This window comes from Eubalaena glacialis, chromosome 1, assembly GCF_028564815.1.
Source record: "Eubalaena glacialis isolate mEubGla1 chromosome 1, mEubGla1.1.hap2.+ XY, whole genome shotgun sequence".
Lineage (NCBI taxonomy): Eukaryota > Metazoa > Chordata > Mammalia > Artiodactyla > Balaenidae > Eubalaena > Eubalaena glacialis.
The window spans coordinates 201,132,288-201,155,726 of NC_083716.1; the positions used below are offsets into that span (position 1 = coordinate 201,132,288).

At 36.7% G+C, this 23,439-nt stretch overlaps 1 protein-coding gene across 1 annotated transcript in view; it reads right to left on the reverse strand.

Annotated features, from left to right (window-relative positions):
* Positions 1-23,439, reverse strand: part of DNAH7 (dynein axonemal heavy chain 7) — a 246,777-nt gene that overhangs the window by 149,671 nt on the left and 73,667 nt on the right. Inside the window, exons 20-24 of the mRNA XM_061203571.1 lie at positions 14,497-14,690; positions 12,789-12,987; positions 9,971-10,111; positions 5,406-5,618; positions 1,877-1,986 (exon numbers count right to left, since the gene is read on the reverse strand). Of these exons, the coding sequence (XP_061059554.1) occupies positions 1,877-1,986; positions 5,406-5,618; positions 9,971-10,111; positions 12,789-12,987; positions 14,497-14,690 (857 nt within the window). The remainder of the gene's footprint in view (positions 1-1,876; positions 1,987-5,405; positions 5,619-9,970; positions 10,112-12,788; positions 12,988-14,496; positions 14,691-23,439) is intronic.

Below are 23,439 nucleotides of genomic sequence, written 5' to 3' on the forward strand. Positions count from 1 at the left end.
GTAGAATAATATCTTTGGAGAGCTGAGGGAAAATTACTGTTCATCTACAGTTTTACACCTAGCTAATCTATCATTTAATAATCTAGTGAAGACTAAAAGAAAAAAAAAAGAGAAGAAGAAGAAGAGAAAGAGGCAATTTTAGATAAATACTGGTATAGCTCACTACTTGCAGAGCCTCACTTGAACAATTACTAAAAGCTATTGCCTAGTAAGGAGAAAAATTAAACCAGAAATCAAAGAAAGAAGCAATGGCGAGTAAAGACAATGATAAAATTTTTGGTAAACCTACATAAATATTAGTTGTAAAAAAATGTGTAACAGTGTATAAACACAGATCGTTCTGTGTTAGAATTTTGACTAAAACCCCAAGCTGAGAGCTTTAAAATATTTAAAGTCAAGAGAATGCCTGCAGCTTCTCCTGATGGCAGAGTAGGAGAAAATAGGGACGGTAAGAAAGATCCACTCCTACTGATGGCAAAACAAATGTGTGTATCATCTGGCCAGATCTAGATCCCACTGGAAGGGAGCCAGATTTGAGTCAAGCTGAATGGGACCCTGTGCAGGAGGCCCATGTAGAATCAGAGGAGACCCCAGGAAAAGGGTCAGTGTGTGGTGGACCTCAGCAGAGGCTGAAGCAAAAGTCACCAGCAGCCAGCCAGAGAAGGCATTTTCCACAGGTGGGAGAAGCAGGTGACTGCAGGCTCCCAAAGAATCCATATAAACATCCCCTGGGAGATCTGGTACATCTAGACTTGTGCCATCACGGCAGGCACTAAACAGCCAAGAGATAGTTGTCACCCAAGACACCTGCCACCTATAAACCTACCTCTCCCTTTCCTTCTCCTCTCTTCCATCAACCCCCAACACTAGAGGAGCTAAAAGATGAGCTATTGAGGGATGAATGCAAAGGACAGGGACAAAAATGACAAAAGATTGACCACATTTACCTTCCCAAATGCAGGCCATGGGCTTGAGTCAAGCTTGAGCTGGAGGGGAAGGGATGTTTTAAACTGGTTGAAAAATAGTAACTTTCATTTTAGACCAAAATGGACTTTTAGTACCTGAAAATAATAACACTCGTCATTAACATACTAAAGTTGCCAGAAAGAGTAGGGAATCTACCCTAGATTTCATCCAGAAATGGGGAAAATATTTGATAGAGCAAGTTTAAAAGAATGGTGATAAAAAAGAACAAAATTGCTTTCTGCTTGCATCCTGAGACTGGTTTTGTCAATAAACTAGTTACAGTTGGGAGAAAATGAAAAAACAAAGTTTAATTTAGTATTTGACAATAATTGGGAATATGGGAGATGGGACCTTGGAGTTAAAAATAAAGGTCTTTTATTATTCAGAAGGACAATAAAAAACAATGTACATGTAAATACCTATGAGATATCTGATGGCGATATCCAGCAGGCATGTGTGTGGAGAAACTTAACAGGAGAGAGACCTTGGCTGGAGGTACATACAGGTTTGGGGATCTTCAGGATTGTAGGCTGTTAAAGCCTAAGAATGGACGAGGACATTCAGGAAACCATGAAGCAGGAGACAAAACAATACATGAAAACAGAATTCTAGAATATTCCTTGTTTCAGGGGAAAAAAGAGGATGCCTCAAATGATCCAAAAGGAAGAGTCAGAAGTTTCAAGAAAGGAGAAATGAACAAAGTAAAAAAATAACAGAAACGCCTGATAATACTTAGAGCTCTAGAGCTGAGAGGAAGAGGCCAGCAGAGAAAGAAACTGAAGGTCATGTTGAGACAAGAATTAAGGGTCTAGGCAAATATTACAGAGGATACATTTGGTGCTTAAAAAATTTAGTGATTTAGGAGTGAGTGAAAGTTGTTCCAATTAGATCTTTAAATTAATGAGTTTACCTGTAACACCTGTCAGTGAGTGGCGTAATAACCAGCCTAGGAGAATTACCCAGATACTCATATCCATATCGTAAACCAGCATTGATCATCTTTGTTTCTAAATGATTTTCCTAGTACAAATCAGATAAAACGAAGTTAGCTCAAATAATAAAAATTTAAATAATATGAAACCTCAAGCTCTTAAATAATAGCCATGTTGTAAACAACATCTTTAAATTTCACTTTTCAGGCATCATTTAATTCAGTAGAAGAATTCAATATCTAATTTCCTTGGATAAGTAATTGAAGTCACTGGCTTCAATTTTCCCCATAGAACAACTTTGGAAAATGTATTTATTCTTTACCTCTCTTATATTTTCTTTTTTTAAACTTGCTAACACTATTTTATTAAGGTATAATTGACATACAACATTATATTAGTTTTAGGATACAACATAATGATTCCATATTTATATTTATTGCAAAATGATCACCATAATAAGTCAACACCCATCACCATACATAGTTAGAATTTTTTTCTTGTGAGGAGAACTTTTAAGACCTACTCTTAGCAACTTTCAAGTATGCAATACAGTATTATTAACTATAGTTGCCATGCTGTATATTACATCCCCATGAATTACTTATTTTATGACTGGAAGTTTGGACCTTTTGACTCCTTTCACCCATTTCTCACACTTACCCTACCCCCACCCCCAGGCAACCCCCAATCTGTTCTCTGTATCTATCAGCTTGTTTTTTATTTTTATTTTATTTTGTTTTTTAGATTCCACATATAAGTGAGATCACATGGTATTTGTCTTTCTCTGACTTATTTCACTTAGTATAATGCCTTCAAGGTCCATTCATGCTGCTGTAAATGTCAATATTTCATTTTATATGGCTGAGTAGTATTCTATTACATATATATATATATATATATATATATATATATATATATATATATATATATATATATATATATATCTCACAGCTTCTTTAACCATTCATCCATCCATGAACATTTAGTTTGTTTCCATATCTTGGCTGTTGTAAAGAATAATGCAATTAACATGGGTGTGCATATATCTTTTTGAGTTAAGTGTTTTCTGTTTTCTTCAGATAAATACCCAGAAGAGGAATTGCTGGATCATACGGTAGTTCTATTTTTAAAGTTTTTTTGAGGAGTCTCCATACTGTTTTCCATAGCGGCTGCACCAGTTTACATTCCCACCAAAAGTACATGAGGGTTCCCTTTTTTCCAAATCCTTGCCAAGATCTGTTACCTCTTGTCTTTTTGAGAACAGCCATTCTACCAGGTGTGAGATGATATTCCATTGTGGTTTTGATTTGCATTTTCGACAATTAGTGATGTTGAGCATCTTTTCATGTGCCTGTTGGCCATCTGTATGTCTTCTTTAGAAAACTATCTATTCAGATTCTCTGCCCATTTTTTATTTATTTATTTTTTTAAGTGTCCAAGAGGTGCTTTATTTATTTATTTAACATCTTTATTGGAGTACAATTGCTTTACAATGGTGTGTTAGTTTCTGCTTTATAACAAAGTGAATCAGCTATAACATACATATACCCCCATATCTCCTCCCTCTTATGTCTCCCTCCCACCCTCCCTATCCCACCCCTCTAGGTGGTCACAAAGCACTGAGCTGATCTCCCTGGGCTATGCAGCTGCTTCTGCCCATTTTTTAATCAGATTTTTTTTGCTATTGAGTTGCATGTGTTCCTTATACATTTTGGATTTAACCTCTTATCAGATATATAATTTGCAAATATTTTCTCCTATTCAGTAGGTTGTCTTCTCATTTTGTTGATGCTTTACTTTGATGTGCAGAAGCTTGATATAGTCCCACTTGTTTATTTTTGCTTCTGCTGCCTTTGCTTTTGGTGTCAAATTCAAAAAATCACCAAGACCAATGTAAAGGAGCTTACCACCTATGTTTTCTTGAAGTTTTATGGTTTCAAGTCTTACACTCAAGTCGTTAATCCATTTTGAGTTAATTTGGGGGTATGATGTAAGATAGTGATCCAATTTCATCTTTTGCATGTGGCTGTCCAGTTTTCCCAACACCATTTATTAAATGTCCTTTCCCCATTTATGTTCCTGGCTCCTTTGTTGTAAAGTAATTGACCATATATGTGTATGTTTATTTCTGGACTCTTTATTCTGTTCCAATGATCTATGTGTCTGTTTTTATGCCAATGACATACCGGTTTGATTACTTTAGCTTTGGTAGTATAATTGGAAATCAGGGAGTGTGATGCCTCCAGCTTTGTTCTTCTTTCTCAAGACTGCTTTGGCTATTTGGGGTCTTTTTTGTTTCCATAAAAAAATATTAGGATTGTTTGTTCTATTTTTGTGAAAAATGCCATTGGAATTTTGATAGAAATTGCATTAAGTCTGTAGATTGCTTTGGGTAGTATGGACATTTTAACAATGTTGATTCTGCCAATCCATGAACACAGATCTTTCCATTTATTTGTGTCTTCTTCAATTTCTTTCATCAGTGTCTTATAGTTTTCAGTTTATAGGTCTTTCACCTTCTTGGGTAAATTTATTCCTAGGTATTTTATTCTTTTTGAGCAATTGTAAATCGGATTGTTTTCTTACTCTTTTTGATAGTTCATTATTCTCCTATATTTTCAATCATTTGTTCAACTTGTTTTCACTGTAGAGGGAGTATTATCATCATCACCATTTTACAGATAAGGAAGCTGGTGCCTGAAGAGAGTAAGTAACTTGCCCAAGTCACACAGCTGGTAAGGGGAGGATGTAGCATTTGAAACAATCAGTCTACAGTCTGAGCTCCTAACCACTATACTCATGGCCTCATATGGTTTTCCAGGGTTCTGGTTCTTGTATCTCTTCTCCTCCCACTCCATACCTCCCAAAGCCTTTCACAAAAGTGAATATGATGAGAACTTCTGAGTCTGTGTCTCCAATCCTCAGCTCTCTCTTCCCATTCTCAGCAGGCCCAGCCTTGTTCACTGTACTGTTCCTGCTCCTCCTGCCTTCCTGATGGTGACTGACATCACCAACTACATAGATCCCCTGATAAAAACCTTCCTCCAGATCATGTTTCTGGTTAGTTCAATTGATCAACAAGAGGAAAGTTTAATGACTAAATCAGACTAAAACAGTCTGATTTGTACACTCTTTCGATGTATCAGGAATCTAAGAACACAATTGTAAACTGATTAGTTTCAACATTTTACAGATTCAGCAAGCATAATGACTAATTTCAAATGAGTAATTCTTTAGAATTACTCATAGTTTGTGTGCATCTATATATGTATTTCTATGTAACTATACATTTGGATATAGATATAAACACAGTTTTCAAACACTTGACATATAGTTTTTGGCTGCCTTAATCTTCAATCTGGAGAATGCTTGTTTAGGTATAGTCAGCCATCAGCAAGAAAAATCCTATATTATTACTGATACTATTTCTCATGTGAGCTAGCAAGCACAAATTATATAGCTGTGAGCTGAAATTGCTGAGTAATAACATTAAGTGATATTACTTACTTGCCAGTAGTACCTAAGCTGACTTAACCATTCAAAGTCAGAGTCATCACTAACTTTCTTTTTAACAAGTGTTGTGAGAACATCTCTAGCGTGGACATCCAGCACCACAAGGGCTCCCAGAGTAACACGATTCTGCTTGGACAATTTGCCACGAACCAAGGTGACAATATCATCAATTTGTTTGTTACATTTTTCCAAATATTGCTCAAGAGACTGAAAGAAAATAAGATATAATTACTCAGTGTCATCAGAATCCTTTTGAACAAAAAATTTTTGACCTAGCATGTATACAGAGTATTTTCTACATTTTTATTATAATTTTCCATATGACATAACTTAAAAATAATCAAAAAAAATTTTTTACTACAAAAGTATTAGGTGAACAAGCTCAATCAGGCCAGACATAGTTGACATACATGGTTTGTGCCTACCCAACACCCCTTCTTTCCATTTCCACTCCTGTATGCTCTATGGTTTTGTGGGCTGTCAATCATATTGCCCCATCTCCAAGGCAACATGAAGGAGGGCATGTGTGACCCAACCAGAGCCAATCACAGTTCTTTCCAGGGACTGCTATACAGATAGGAAGAAAAGTGCTTTTCACTTGGCTTGGGAAACTCTCAGAATGCCAATCCGAAGCTACTGAAAGCCTTCACCCCACTGCAGAAAAAAAGCCTGACAGAGACCAGTAGAGAGGAAAAATAGACAACAAAAGAGAAACTGCAGCAGTGATGAAGCCCTGAGATCCTGATTCCAAATGCTCTACCTTAGATCTCATGAATCCTTCTAGTACTCCTGTGTGAGCTTCTGAGTAGGATTTGTGCCACTTGAAATGTAAAGATCCTAAAAAACAAAACATCTAACATTTTAGTTTATGGTGAGCTAAGGCCAGTTCTAAGGATCAGGCTCGCTTTGGGAGGGGTCTCTTTTCTGGTGGGTAAATCTGATTAGTATTTGAAAAAGAGAAGAGGGTTTAGGAAAGTCAAATTAAAATCAATGAAAACTGCTGTGCTTAAGGGAAGTGTAAATATGCTCCAGCAGGCTGATGTGGTCACTTTTCCCCACTCTAATAATATTTAATAAGCATTGTACACCAATGAGTTTATTTCACTCCTTTAGGACCAGGTAAGTGGTAGCAATGAAACTAAAAATGAGGATTTCCGAGGATGAGAAAAGCTTAAAGGATAGAGTTGGAGACTTGTTTCTTTAAGGGTCACTTTTATGACTCCTTGAAATATTTTATCCTTTTTTTTAGGAAGTCATTTTTTCAAAAGTTTGGTGCTTGAACACTATTCCATGTATATCATTTTCATAATTAATTGCTATTAATTTGCTTCATAGGTAGTGAAAAATAAAATTCTGTCCCACCTATGTTTAAATAACCCCAAGTGTTTAAATTCTTGGAGCCAATTAGTGAATTTAAGTATATTGAGTACACAAATTAGTAAGAATAGTTTTGCTCCTAGGAACACAAACTACGCCCGGTGGTGCATTTTAGTTTCCTAATCAGTAAAAGTCAGGATCTTTGAGAGCCTTACCAGTTCTCACATACTGTAGTTCAACACAAGGCATAAGATTAAACTTTTAATGCTTGGACCTGACGGTATAAAGTATATGTCCATAAGAATTTGTTACTATTTACGTTAGCAGAATGTATTTTGCTATACTAGAAAAACAGATTTAGAACTAAAATTTAGCTTCAAACTGTGATGAACTAAGTTCTTCAGGAACTATATTATAATAAATCAATGAGAATTCATATCAGCTAGATTGAAAAAAATCATGATATTGAATTACTTTTGTTGCATTTTATTCATTGTAAACTATTCTGTACAGTGAACTAATGAATCTAAAGGTAACTATCAATACTTTATATAGTCATCCAAAATAAACCCTGTCTGGAATCATATTTTTATCATACCTAGTTCCCTCTACATACACAATGATAAACTGACTCAAAATCATATCAATATTTGCAATAACCCAAGCTCTGTGACAGTGGTGATTCTTTCATTCATTTTTAGCCCCTGTAATAGCTCATATACTGACTAGTTCCACAGTGAATATTCCTTGAATAATAAATGGAAACAGATCCTGAGGGGAATGGGTCCTCTGGAAGTGGGACAGTACAACCTGGTGCTATCACAGCATCAAGCTCCAGACAACTTGGAGTGTTTGCAGAGAATGGAAATGTCTAGTCTTCTCTGAGGCTGCCAAGAGTCTCCAGTTACTGAACCAAAGATATCAGTTTCAAATGTGAACCACACAATAATTAAGGAAAAAGTTATCAACATACAGAATACTAAAACATGTGCTATCCTTCCATGATAGAAACACATATTAAATTTTCTTAAATCATCAATGCTTTAGAATACTAAAACATGTGCCATCCTCTCCTGATGCTGCTACAGAACCTAAACAAACTGAATATGCGTGAGATACAGACAGGGACAAGGTACACAGGCGGCAGATGAAGGGCATATTGAAGCAGAGTATTCACAAGCAGAGGAAAAAGGAAAGAATTAATTTTTAAGGACACTTACAACACTTAATTTCATTCCATGAAACGTAGCTATGTGAAACATCACAAAACACAACAGAAGAGAACAATCCAGCAAGTAACAGCAAAAAAGGCTTGCTAAGTTCCACTAAATTAAAGCTTTAGAGGATCTACATCTATGAAGCTGAGTCCCCCTGGAGTAGCAGTCACTCAAGGCATGGATTCTCATTTTGGCTTTCTCTGTGAATGGCTCCATACATGCACCATATTACATGAGTGGGATAAAATGGAGTAAACTAATAAATGAGTGAATAAATAACCTCATCTCAGTATCGGTGGATACTGTTGTAAACCAAAAAAAAAATCTATTTGTATCTGTATAAAATACGGTAAGAACAATATGGTAAGAATTGTAGGCAGATAGCTTTGAGCAGAGGACACATTGAAATGGAATGACATAAATTGTGTGTCCCTTGAGATACAAATTACGCCTGGGAGATAAGTAGAAGCATGAAAGGTTTACACTTAAATTCTCTACCTCAACTCCTACCTGTTCCAGAGAAATATATGGTTTTGACAGACGGGTGGAGGTTTAATAAACATCACATTTAAACTGAAGAAATGTGGAAGATGCCTACAAATTTGTCTTATTTTCTCACATTTGCTTCTTTGTTCCCTCTGTTTCCCATAGCAATGAATGAGAAAGTTGGCATGGTGGTTTGGGGGGGCCAGCAAGCAAGGAGCGAGATCCAGAAGATTACATGTCCCCCCAGTAACCCACACTGGCAATAGAGGAATCCCTTTGTGTGGGGAGGTGACTGAGTGGAAGCTTAAAAGTAAAAAGACAAAATGAAGTTTCTGGACCCACTGGGGAGAAAAGAAACATGCACATAGACAGCCAAGAGCCCAGGAGTATCCCCAAGGGCTTACTGCTGTAAGGGAAACCCTCATTCCCCATGCTCTGGTTTCCATGAAGAAAGACTTTTTCCTAAAAATCCCTGAGTCCCTGCCCTACGCCCTTATCCTTTCCTCAGAGGAGAAATAAGTGACCTGTTGGGAAGTTGGAGTGAACTAAGCATGTGTCACTCAGCTCCCTCCTCTATGAGATCTGCCTGCTTACAGAGAATACGAGTCTCTCTCAAACCCAACACTCACCAGTGTTCAACAATACCTTACAGACAATAATGCCGAACTCCATGTAAAAAATACATTAAAAACTCATGGTTTTAAACAACATCTGCAATTGCTAGATTCCAACTGACCTATCAGTCAACCAAAAGTTGACCTGCTTGGAATCCTACCTTATGGATAAGAATGCTGCTTCTGGGGCTTCCCTGGTGGCACAGTGGTTGAAAATCCGCCTGCCAATGCAGGGGACACGGGTTCGAGCCCTGGTCTGGGAGGATCCCGCATGCCGCGGAGCAACTAGGCCCGTGCGCCACAACTACTGAGCCTGCGCGTCTGGAGCCTGTGCTCCGCAACAAGAGAGGCCGCGATAGTGAGAGGCCCGCGCACCGCGATGAACAGTGGCCCCCGCTTGCCGCAACTAGAGAAAGCCCTCGCACAGAAACGAAGACCCAACACAGCCATAAATAAATAAATAAATAAACCCAAAAAGTTTAAAAAAAAAAAAAAAGAATGCTGCTTCTGTTTTTAATTTATAACAGCAATTCAATTAATAATATTAAATTCATATATTTGTTAGACTAGTTAAAATTAAGCATCATTCAAAATATTATTATTTACTAAAAATCAGTACACTAAAAATTAAAATAGTCAAAATAAGTCAGTTAATATCTTTTGTCTTCATAGGGTAGTTTTACTGAAGATATAAAAGAGAATTATATTATATATTTCCTCCTAATCTTTCTGAGTTTAGGACATTTCTTTGTCCTATTATTACTGTATTTTTAAAGGCATAAAAATGTATATAATAAAAAGATTGAGACTCCAGTACGCTTGGCTTTTTGAGTGGATTGTTTTTATTTTTTTTTAGAATAATTGTATTTTGGCAAGTATAACTATTTATAAAATGCTGCAAAACCTGTGGGTAATAAAAGCTTACCTTTTGTCCTTTTGCAATAGCTGTTTGTACTTCTATTGTCCAAAAGGTTTGGGATACACAGAGAACTGTCTGTCCAGGCCAATCTCTTACCCAGTTAATTCGTTCATGTTGTGTATAGGCAAAAAGTGCATCTCTAATTACCTAATTGAAAAAGAAAATGCTAAAGGTAAACAGTTTCATACTTTACTTGAACAAGCTAAAAAATGAAGAGCTAACTCCTGAGTGGATTATCCTGTACTGCTCAACTTCTTACATCTTAGCCAATGATGAAGATTTAAAGCATGTAACTAGACAATTTCAAGTTTTTCCATACACCTGTGAGCAAAACAAATATATTACATAGCATTTTATTTTGCTGATACATAATCTATTTGTGTGAACCACATTATATGAAATATTTCTTTGGCCAGTCGTAGCCAAAGATGTCCTAGATACATTTGGACTGAACAAACACAAGCAATTTAATTACAAAACATAAGTTCAAATAATTCCAAAATGAGATCTGTCAAATTCACAGATTATTTTCTTTGAACTTAATCAGATCCCCACTCAGCCATGTGTATATGTGTACATGCACACTCAAGCACACTACACAATTCCTCTAAAGTCCCTCCTGTGTTTCCAGACCTCACTCCCTCTCAGTCCTGTAGTTTGATACCCAAGGCTATGATGACACGGTGGATATATAATTCATTCATGGAGAGTTGAGATCTGTAAATTCAGGAAGCCTAAGTCATGTACTTTACTACATATGTTTTCAGTGAATTCATAGATCCACTCTTTCTACCAGCCATCAGTGGGAAACATTCCAATCTATTATATGTATCAATCAAAAATAGTAGCATCTATGAGGTGATAGTCACGTTAATGTCTGAATTTCAGAAAAGACTGTCAAAATTACATTTTTCTGAGAAATATATAAGGATAGGCGAATCTTTCTGGATTTCTAGTTTAGCTAGGATATTTACGGAGTTGAATAGAAATGAAGGGCAATGTTGTCTATTGATAATAAAGAAAATGTAAAAGGCTAGAGGAAGCAGAAAGGGCAGGTGAAAAGGAGCAACTGAGAGATGGGAGGAACACAGGAAAGAATAGAAGGTACAGTAGAGAAATGCCAAAGATGGAATAAATATGTGTTCTAGAAGGACACTGTGGAGAGAACAGGAGGGAGGCATTAAAATCTAAATCACAAATTTCTATATAGTTGGATGAGGAGAAATATGATTACATAAAGTTCTATAATATTGTATATAAAATATATTAGTAAACTGTGTATGCCATATATGAAAAATAACATATTTTGGCAGTAGCAAACTGCCAAACTACAGCAAACTGCAGTATTAAACCCATGATAATCCAGTAAGATAAAAGGGCAAAGGTGCCAAGAGCATATGATTTTTTATTATTTAGAAATGACACAAAATTCACTTAATTTAGGCATGCAGTAGCCTTTCAAGCATGCAAATACATATAGCACAACACAGTAACACACATAGCTCCTATCTGTAGTATTTTACATTGCATTCACTTGCATTTTTCCCACCAACACAAACTTACACATGAACATTTGGGGAAGATATTTCCTAGCCGATTACTTGCCACCCCATCTTAATGCTCTGAAATAGTAACCAAAATATTTTCTCTGAGTACTTTGACATACAAAATTAAAAGAATAGTTGAAATAGTATTAGATATGTCTAAAATAATGAGTTACCACTGTATACATCAATTAACAAACCATATAACCAATTCAATGCTGCTAAGTAGTGGTCAAAGTGAAATGCATTTAACTGCTGATGGCTACGTAAATGGCAAAGCTGCTTGTCAATATTTATCAAGCCCTATGAAAGCTCATCCTCTTTTGCCCAGTGATTCTACATATGAGAAATTATCATAAGAAAATAAATAATTCAATCAAAGAAACCAGTATGCATAAGGACATTCATTATCACTTAATCCATAATAGGGAGAAATGGGAACCTGTCCTGAAGATTTTGCATCTATTGAAAAAACACAATGCAGACAGATATTAAAATTATATTTAAGAGAAGGGAACATTAAGACACATGATGTACATTAAACACCTAGATTCCAGTGAATTTTTCAATAATGTGTGACAGCATCTGAAAAATTCACGAAAACTGTTGTTGATTAGGACTTGATGCCATATTTCCTTCTCATTCTTGCTCTCATGCTTCCCTGCTCAATCATGATTTTTATTCCTGGTAAGGAACTTGAATGCTAAGCCCACATTATAGTAAAAAATTAATTAACTGCTCAATTAAGCTCTATTTGCTCCCTCAACTTAAAATTCTCTACTAACAAAAATAATTACAAATGATTGAGGTGGTAATATGCTTTCTGAGATATGGAAAATATGAAGTTACTGTTAACTGTAGAAAGTACTTATGATTTTCTAACATTTTGGTACATATTTTATATATTCACAGAACAAAAGGAACCACCAGAGGAACATACATGTCAAGGAGACTGATGCGAAACTGTAGAGAGGTGCTTCCAAGGAGAGACTAAAGACAGACCATGCAGACCAAAGTGTGTCTAACATTGAAAGCACAAGAAATGAGACAGACTCATGACTAAAACCCAAGTTTGTTGTAGTATGTACGGTATTTTGTCTCAATTTTCAAGTGAGTCACTACAAAATTATTATCAGAGACCATATCTTTGCCTTCAATCTATCTGTTACAATTGAATTGGTAATTCATGACGCAGTTTGTCTAAATAAGAGTGCATTTATCAATAATACATTAACGTTCTATCATCTTTACTAGGAATAATAATAAATACAGTCGGCTACCTTATGGATGGATTTAATCATAACTCTCTCTAACTCAACCAACCACTTCTCCACTTGACCTCTGGCTTTGGCGGTTGAAATGGTGTCTATGAGTTCCACCACTTCTCCTTCACTACTCTTCATGTGAGTAATGTCCAAACTTTCTGTAAATTCCACCTTTGCAATTCCTTCAAAACATTTCTTCAAGTGAGGTTGTACTCTGTCAGGAAAAAAAATGCTTAAGAGACTTAACCAAATAAAAGCAATTCCCTAAATATCAGTGTTCTTTGTATACCAATCTTCATTCAAAATTCATAAATGCGCACTACGCGTGAGGCCCCCGCTAGATGCTAGAGATGAAGCGCTGATAGAAAAAAAAAAAAAAAGACAATTCTTGCCCGCACGGATGCATGTATTATACAGTCCAGTGGGAGATCATCATTAATGGAATAATCACAAAAAGATCTGTAAAATTACAATTATAATAAGAGCTACATGAGGCTTTGTTTCCAACACAATGAATCAAAAGCTGTTAAAAGTAATACAAGGACCAAACCAATCTTGACCAACAGATAAAATACTAATCTGAAGAATCTTCAAATGCGCAAAAAGTAGATATTTCAACTGGGATCTTCAGAGACTGCTTGCAAATTATGAACTAGGTTTAGTGCTTTAAGTAAATCAACTACTTTGAAGGTGCCCAACTTTTATTCTATTCATTGTAATACAGATGGAACTGACTAAATTCCTCATTTTTGGCACGTTACAAACGACCAGTTGAATTTATCTTTCAAAAAATGGGCAGAGTATAAAAAGTCAGATGGAAATCTGAGTCTAAATTTATCTTTTTGTCTGGATTACTTGTCTCCTACTTTGAAGGCACAAGACACAAAACTGACAAATTTAACAAATATCTATTCACTGCCTGATGTAAACCAGATACTCTTCTAAGGAATAGGGAATCCGCTGTGAGGGGGAAAAGGTCAAAAATCTCAGCCATCATGGAGCTTATGTTCTGCTAGAGGAAAGCAGACAGTAAACAAATAAGCACATCATAGAGTAAGCCAGATGATAAAAAGTGTGCTGAAAGAAAACGAGGCAGAGAAGATAATCAAGAAAGGTGATTAGGGAGTGCTGGAAGGGGTTGCCGTTTTAAATACAGTGGCCAGGGAGGGCCTTCTTGAGTGGCAGATGTTTGAGCAGGTTTCCACAAAGATCTAGAGGAGGTAAAAGAAGTCTTATGGATAGTTGGGTGAGGAGGATCCTAGGCAAAGAGAACAGTACACTGAGGGAGGAGGCTGCCCCTTTTATGGGAGAATTGTAAGGACGGTAGCAGAATAAAGAAGAAGAAAGCTAGTGGGGGATGACTAGGAAGGATCATGCGGGAGCACCTGCGTGGGTGACTGCAAGCCACTGAGAGGGCGCTGACTTTTATTCTGCATGGGATGCAGAAGAGGGATGTGTTCTGAAAAATCTGTAAGAAAATATGTGATAAAATGAGAAATCCACTCCAAGATTCAACACATTTGGAAAAATATCATTCAATGGTATTCCTTATGTTTTTAATAATTATTTAAGTTGATTATTGATACGATTTAGAATAGTCTTGAAAAAAGTTATTACATAAACAAAATCATATATATTTAAGTTCTGCATTATTCTGAAAATTAAAGGCAATAAACTTGGCCATGTATTATATACGTATAATATATATGTATATCTTACTTACCTAGTGGGATCTTTAGTCTCAGACAGTATCTCAAGAAGTTCATCGTTAGACAAGAAAAAGAATCTGGGGAAGAAGAGACGCTTCTTTTCCAAATATTCATTAAGTCCTTTAAGAATGAGTTCCAAAAGTTCATTAGATTTTTTCAGCCTCTCCAGCATTCTCTCAATAGTTACAACTGCCAGAACATGTTTATCCTAAAAATAAAAAATGTACAACTCAAAAATATTTGATATTCATATTGACTTTACATTCCTATTATATTTGGGATTGCATGGTTTTAATATAACAAAGGTTATTCAAAATTTAAAGTGAATACTTACTTATTTTTTAAAAGTACTCTTGCATAGTCTAGATCTAACCAGTCTCTTTAATAGTGTAAAAGCCACGTTGACTTGATCCTCATTGACGTTGGCCACAATTTCTCATTCTAAGTTGGGAACTGTGAGAGACAATGAGTGTGGCAGGAGTGGGGAGGGGGACACTATCTGAACCCACAAGAAGGACAGGAGGAAACAAAAGAGTATGAGATATATTTGTCTTTTGTTCTTTGAGGAAAAGTACTCTAAAAAGATGTCATCATTATAATTATTATTTTGAATATTATTGTTATCAATAATAATAAAATAACAATTCCTGTTTTATGAGGGTAGATAAAAATGAAGGGTTGGGAGCGTGGAGGAAGGAGCTTTCCATAAAGATCTTACATTGCAAAGAACTACCTTTGGAACTGCATTATAACACTCTGCTTGTTGAAGGACTGAAGTTCAAGGTGTGTTCTTCCTGAACTCTCTAGAGACTAAGATTGTTCTACTTTCAAGGCATGGATTTCTGAACATTCTATCACTTGAAAGTGTCACTGTGAGCTGTTTGTTTTAAAGGGATTCAAACACAATCAAGTATTTTTAAAAGCTTTCTTTTATGCTGTAGGATTCAAAATAAGAATTATACCAAAAGCTGGTCTTAAGAACTGATATTTTAAGAAATAGTTTATTGATTTCTCAAAATACCCCTACAAGTAACCACCAGGCTTATGAAAATCTTTCGAAATACATATTAAAACACAATCTAGACAGAGCTGAAATAAAATTCTTTTTACTATTTTTCCTTAACACATGATTGATGTCATCCAGGTCTAGTCTTGGTCTTATAATCCCAAACTCAGTGTTCACCACTGACACCAATGACAAAGAAAGAAGAATTCTTTACTAAGTAGGCTTAGAAGTGTGAGAAAGAGGTGGTAAAACACATTAGAGATTTTAATCACCAGACCAAATAAACTTCATGAGAATATACTGGTACATTTAGAAAATTTACATGAAATTAAATCAAGGGAATATTGTTAAAAATTAAAAAGAATTTTAAGATTAACTAATTTAAACTTATTTTTGGTACTTAGCCAAAGGGAGTTTGGTACTGACTGTGAGATCAATCAAAAATTTCAACTGTAAATTGTTTCACAGAGAAATTTTATTCTACTGAAGGAACATGTTTTTGTTAATATACTTTCAATGTGACTGGAAAGGAAAGATAATTTCTGCTTTGTTTTGAAATATAACAATGTAACTTGGGAACACAGCAATTTAATCAAAGAACAAAATAATCATCATTAATACCTGTTTTTTTTTCAGTAGAACAGGTTCATATGGAATGCAACATATGCAATTCACTTATCTTTAAAGAGGCACAATTTTTTAAAGACATCTTATTATATTTCCTAAGAGTTTTATGTTTCAAATAAACATTTAAAAATATACACAAAAAGAAGCATGACAGAGATTCAGGTCATAATTTAATGTGTAGTTCATTCGACAAAGTATGGAGCAGTACCCTTGTACTCCTAAATTCAAAAACCAAAATGGTGTTCTTAGAGTGCCACCTTCTGGAAAAGTATGCTTTTCTTTGTTGGAAAAAAAAAAAAATGTTGCTAATAAATGTGAAAAATTCCTTTCACAAATTAACAATGTTTGTTTTATTCTCAGCCAAAGAATTTATTGCAATTCGCTATTTTGGATCTGAGATTTGAAAGCTAAAAAAAAATCAGTTATTTAAAACAACAGTTCATATTTCTTTCCCTAAATATTGCAATTACAAAAGAAATACCCCTTGGAAGCACTTAGCATTTGAGCAAAAAAATTTTTATTGAATTCCTGAGGCCAAACCTATTTATCCAGATCAGCTCAATGACGCTGAGTCAAATATGCTAGTTCTGAATCAACACAGGCGAAAATCTATGTACCTTGGTATATGGACTTAAGAAAAAAATATAGAAAAGTAATCAATCATCTCTGGACTGGAAACTAAACACTCTCTTCCCATGAGAAGGTAAACAGAACAGAGACTACATCAGATGAAGAGAACAGACCTGGTTCCTAATCACTTAATTAACCTGACTCTATTTTCTTATCTTTAAAATGGGGATAAGAGCCCTCTCTCAAAGTTGTTATGAAGACCAAATTAGACAAAATATTGGAAGCACCTAATACGGCCTAGAACACACATATGCTTGAAACTACCCTTTCCATTTCGCCTTCTATAACTGTCTCTTGATGAGATACAGACAGAGGGATAACTACTCTGGGGGAATTCATGGAGTAAGTCACTTACATCACTCTATTGGTTTAATGGAGTTAAAATAAACATTTTATAAACTGCCACCCTTCTGGTAAGATATTTATCATAGTAAAATAAAACTGGCTTTAAGTTCCTTTAAGCATTGCCACAAAATTCTAGTACAGAGTAGGCATTCCATAAATATTTGTTGAATGCTTGAGTGAATGAGGATGAGTTAAGCCTGCAGACACACAAAGGCACTCAAGGAACTTACAACCCTCCCTATTGTACCAACTTATTAGCTAAGGTTCTCAAGACAGAACAATAAGATGTTATAACAGGAAGATACCAGAAATTTGAAACTAAGTATGACTCCTGTGACGCTTTAATTACTTTTCGGCTTCGGGAGAGGAAAAGGAATTATTAACTGCTATTACTTTTTGGTATTAAAGAAATAATTTTACAAATTTTACGTGTCTTCTTCTGCTTCACAAGTATCACCAATCTCATCAGCTCAAATGACAAGCTACTGGTTGATTTACATTTCTAAACCAATTGCCTGTGATATCAGGGCCTGAAACTTTAATTGGGGTATACAGAGAGAGCATTCTAATTACTGCTGCCAGGAAGCTTCACAGAAAGTACACTTAATGGAATGAAGCTCAAGCCAGTTCTATAAACTTCCAGAAGCATAAACTTCCAAATCAGAAAACCCTGGACAACAGAAAACTAATAAGATCCTCTTTAAACCTTTTAAGTACTAAGAAAGGAAATGTAGGTTCACTGAGTAGACCTTTATGCTCCCTTACAACTTTCAGATCCTTTGACCTCACCAAAAATAGAAATTCTTTCAAGATGCAGGATGTTTCTAGGATTAATCCAGCTCTTAGGACCCAGGTTTCTAACACTGAATTTTCAGAGAAGGTTTTTCAGAATTCTTAGAACTAGCAATAATTCAAGGATCAATCTCAATTTAACTATTCACCCACTACCTCAACAAATATTTATGGAGGACTTGATAGATGTCAGACACTGTTCTCAGTGCTTGGGCCACAACAGCGAACAAAACAGACAAACATCCTAGCCTCCATGAGGAGACAGACGATAGATAACAAACATAACAATTCATAAATCATATACTAAGTTAAAAGGTGATAGATGCTGCAAACACGAAAAGGGGGATCAGGATTGCCAGGAAAGGCAAAGGCAGGTTTCAATTTAAATACGATGCTCAATGTCAGCCTCTTTATAAAGGTTATATTTGAGAAAAGACTTCAAGGAAGCAAAGGTACTCATTAGTTCTGCAGATATTTGGAGGTACAGCATTTCAGGAACAGGGTCCAGTCAGAGCAAAGGTTCTACAGCAAAGGGTACCTGGCATGTGTGACTGAAAAAAAGAAGAAGAAAAAAAAAGGAAGCTAGTGTGGCTGGAATAGAGAGAGTAAGGTAAAAGTTATAAGGACAGAGAGGTAAAAGGGTAGAGGGAGCAAATCAAGAACTTCCTGTTCAAGGAAACCATTGTCATGTCCCATCAGAAGCATTTCTCCCTTGGATACTAAGACATTTCAACTAGCAAGAACAAAAGTAGGGAAGCAAAATTATTGTGAGAAGTTTATTGGGTGAATTGGTGTCACTGTCATTTTCACTTCTTAATTCCCAGACCCATGTACTCTGCCTATGGGAGAAACTCTGTATTTGGAGCTGGTTGAGAACTTATGCTATGTATCCTCTAGAACTGCACCCCAAACTCACAAACTCACACTTTCCTTCCTGCTGGAATAGCAACTGAGTCTTCAACATGAGACATTCCACTTTTTACGAGGTCAATGCTCACATAGGACCTGTAAATCTTATGAGTATCAGTCAATTGCCTCATTTCCCTTGTAGTGTGGGTTCCTTAGCAGAAGCAATGTTGTGTGGAAACTGTGACAATAAGTCATTCAGTAAGTCAGTGAATGACAGTGTTGACAGAAACTTGGAATAAGAAAGAAAACCCCTCTGGTGCAGAAAAATCACTGATCCCTTCTAAGTTGAAAGAGGTCCAATGTATTTAATTCCTTCTAAATGACTGCCTGGTCCCTTCAGGTGTGACCCTGTATCAGAAGTAGGCTGTTAGTTTCTGCTGTTGGCAGCTTGGACACTCAGCAGTGTTGGGTAAGGGACAGCCCCTAATGACAAGTCCTTCCGTAATTCCCACCTCTGCCATCATGACTTCTTTGTTTGTAGCTTGAGTGACCTCCTCCAGTTTGATGAGGAGAGTTCTGGTTTATGCTTCCTCTCCTAGCTTACTTATTAATTGCTTTAACTCTCAGAAATTCTGCAGTCTGGACAACATATCGTGTGATTATTCTATTCATAGCTCACTGTGCATACAATGGCATATGCTGACTGACATTCACAAAATAGATCAACTGGTCAACTAATATTATCAAGTGCCTCCTTTTGCAGTGCTGCGTTTTATTAAACACTTACATGGAGCACAAATATACTCATATTCTAGTCTATTCTGTGATCCCTTATACCTCTTCCTCAGACCTCCTTGTTGCCAGTCTTTCAATCTTGTTTCTTCTAAGTCCCTGATCATACAGCCAAACTGTTCGCTACTGACTATGATCAATGTACAGCCACACTTCTGGCCATTTGTATAGGTAAGGTCTAAAAAACCCCTAATATTTATTGAAGTTGTAGGATTCCCTTCCTACTACCCTTTAAGTCAATCCCCTAAGTAGAGGGCGGGGAAGGTTGTAATTTCTGCTTCTGGATGATACGCAAGAAATATTTTGCAGCAATCTATAAACCAGTCTTTAATTTCTTTAAATCATATCAAGGATTTTTTGGCATTTCAACTTCATTTAGGTAGACCATCACGGAAGCCAGGTTTTGGTCAGAAAAGCAAGTAAAACAGAAATCATTCACATCTCCCTGACTAGCTCATGGAAACCAGGATCTCTGGTAAGTGCACTCACATCAATACATTTGACTGTATCTAACTTAGGTTCTCCCTAGGCAAGCACTATTACAATATAATACCTCCTATATTCCTTAGGATTCTGACAAGGCTTCTGGCAAGGGAGGCTCTCAGTGTGAGGGTCAGGGTACCCAAAGTCAATCAAATTCACCCAATTGTCCCCATCCTCAGTTCTCACCATCCCACTCTTTCCCAGTAAGCAAATTATCTTTCACAGAACAGATCTGACAAGGCTGTGAATTAAATTACATTATAATTTGGCAACCTGCTGGATCAGACTCTATAATTTTTGGCTATGTCAAATTTGTAGCTATGAGACATAAGAGGCTCTCGAGGGCAATCACAGAAGCACCTTAATCCTCTGACCATGTCTTGAGCAAAGAATTTAAGCCCTGAATTATGCCATTTCTTTAATTTCTCCAGTGTTTTAGAAAAAATTCAGCCCATCTCACATCCCTTGTATTTCAAATTTGCACTCTATTGACCTACCACAGCAGTCACTTGGTCCACCAAAGCATTGCCTGTAAAACAGACACTTCATTCCAGGAAACCAAGAGAATAATTTAAGTAAGTGAATTTTGGAGTGCATTCCAGGTACCACCAGGGTTCCATTTTCAGATGGTAACTAGATTTTAACTACCCTAAAATCCAACCTGGTCATATATAGACCAAGATCCTAGATGCCAACTTTGAGGGTTTGATATCTTTATTCAGAGTTCAGTGCAGAATCCTTCTAGGTAATTAAGCAAAAGGAAATTTAATATAGGGAATTAAGTTATTACAAAACCATTAGAAGGTCTAGGGGAGCACACTCCAGGCTGGGCTTCCAGGAAAGACTCCTAGAACCTGTGGAACTGATCTTCCAGGAGTGTTGCTACCTCTGCCTCAGTAAGGACAAAAGGACGCCACCACTAGAAGTAACTGCATTCAAGAACACACCATGGTGGCTGTGATTCTAGGATCAGAGAGCAGGATCACGAAGCCACCATCATCATCGGCTGTAAATACCCATAAAACTGGTGACCAGACACTGAAGTCTGTCAGAAAAGAAAAAAAAAAAGTGATCTTGCTTGACAGCAGAAATAGCTAAAATGGCAAGAAGATGGCCACTGTATGCCTTCCAAATCCCAAATGAGCATACCTAATCATCGAAATCGAATTCACTTCCAGAAACTTAGATGCTAAGGAGTCTGGGAGACACAATTTTAGCTTTCCAGCTCACTAGAAAGAGGTGAGATGCTTGGTGCCAAGTGATCATATTTACTATAGTAAAAGGAAAGAGAAAAATAATGACTCTATGCTTTTGGCCTGAAAAATAAGGGGAATAGTGTTCATATTTACTGAGATGCGGTTAGACTACAAAAGGAAAAGGTTTGGGGAGAAATTCAAGAGTGCCTTTTCCTGCCTTGTACGAAATACAAAAGACTCATGTGGATCAAAAGTCAAGTTTGGGTACACGCAAAAGATTATCCACTTCTTTCAACCCCAAATGATGGGCAATTCACTGGTCCTGTATTAGGGAGGGGGCCCAAGAGAGTCCCTAGAAAAGTTTTCAAGTGCATGTAAAGAGAGGAGGCTGATGTCTTCTTCTCCAACTGGAAGTCTGTTCCATCACCAGCATGCTGACCTGTGCCAGTGCTATCAGAACAGGAGAAGAACTCTGGGAGAAGGTGGTATGGTGGGACGACCAGGTGAAGGAAGGGCAAGGACCATGTGCTCAAGGTTACCAAGAAGTACAGAAGATGGATCCCAGGCGCTGCAGACCCCAGGTGAAATTAAGGGCTACAGATCTGTGAAATACTACTAGAATATGGGGCCAAAGACATGCATATGAGAGGAATGTGGCAAAAGCCATCATTGGTAGATCAGTTGGAAGATGGGAGTCAAGTCTGGCAGAGGATGACCAAACCTAGGGGAGATGCTCAAGATAGCATCCCTCAGCAGCCAGAGCTTGTCGGGGTCTTCACCTGTCCACACTGAGTTAATCTGTGGACTTCACCTCTCCACAACTGATCAAAAAGCTAGACTAGTTGTGATGACCAACAGTAAAGGCACAGTGCAGGTACCAGAGACAGGAGGCCGTCCACCTTATGACCACCAAAGAAAAGAAGAGCCAATTTGGCTGGATCGGTTACATCAGTACATTTTCTCTCCCTCTCCCTCTTTCTCCCTCTCTCTTCCTCTTTCTACTTTCTCCCCCTCCTTCCCTTTTTCTCTTCACCTCCTCCCTACCTTCTCCCTGTCCCAATACCAAGTGATAAGACCAGGAAAGAGAGAAGCAGTGTGGGAGAGTGCAGTCCCCATCCCACCAGAGCCTCAGGGCTACCTGACTACGGGTAGGGGAAGAGTTCTAAGTAGAACAAGACATTGAGGTTTTCAAACAGGTACAGCTCGGTCTTCATAGGCAAAACTATCTTAATAACCAAAAGTGACTGGAAAATTCTGGAATTACACTGAAAGGTCAGTAAGGGAGCTTTCCCCAGTGAGAAACAGCCTTTGGCCAAGCGTAGTTAGGAGCAGGTACCAAAACATACAACAATTTCATGCTTATACCTTAAGGAACCAAGATAACCTCAATCAAGCCATTTATAGTAACAGCATCATTTACATTCTGTTTTTAACCTCTGAGCCTTTTCTCTTGGCATAGTTCTAAAAGAACATTTATTAGAAACCCCTAAGACCGAAAGTGATGGCTTTTTGTACCAAGCATTTAATCCAGTGGCTTCTACTATACAGATCATCCTCATTAGCCTTCCTGAGAGAAAATGGATTTATGTTTCTTTTCAAAGCTCTGGAGAATATGGACAAAAGCTATCCTGAATACTAACATATTGAGAAAAAGAAAATGTAAAGCCAGTTGAAGAAGATAATCAAGTCTTATAGCAAAAGTAAACGAAGTGTCATCCAAAGAAATCTGCTTATTTGGGAATGAGAGTAAGTAATGCTTTTCTGTTAATATGTTTTTAATTCGGTTTTATAGAATTGAAAATCTTTCTCCTTTATTTACTAGACTCAGCATAGCTTCCCCTTTCCTAGGCATTGAACTATCCATAAAATTTCCCTAGCAATATTAATTTTGAAGAGTATTTTGATCAAATGTCAAAAAAAGAATTTTTTTAACTTTTAAAATTATATTAACTAGGAGAATACAAGCATCTACTTTTTTTCTTTTTTGGGCAACAAAAAAATTCTACTTCATCCCCTTCCAAACAAAAATGTATACATGTTTTAAGGGTTTTGCCCTGTTGTAAGGAAACAATATAGGAAAGGCTAAATTTATAAAACAAATTAATTAGAAATGAGTAAATGTGTTACAAAGTGACTCACCAGTAGGTCCTTTAAATATGGAATTCCAGGGTGATTAATTCTACAAAAGTTTGGCTTATACAGAAGCTTTGTTTCAAGTATTATTACATAAAACGAAG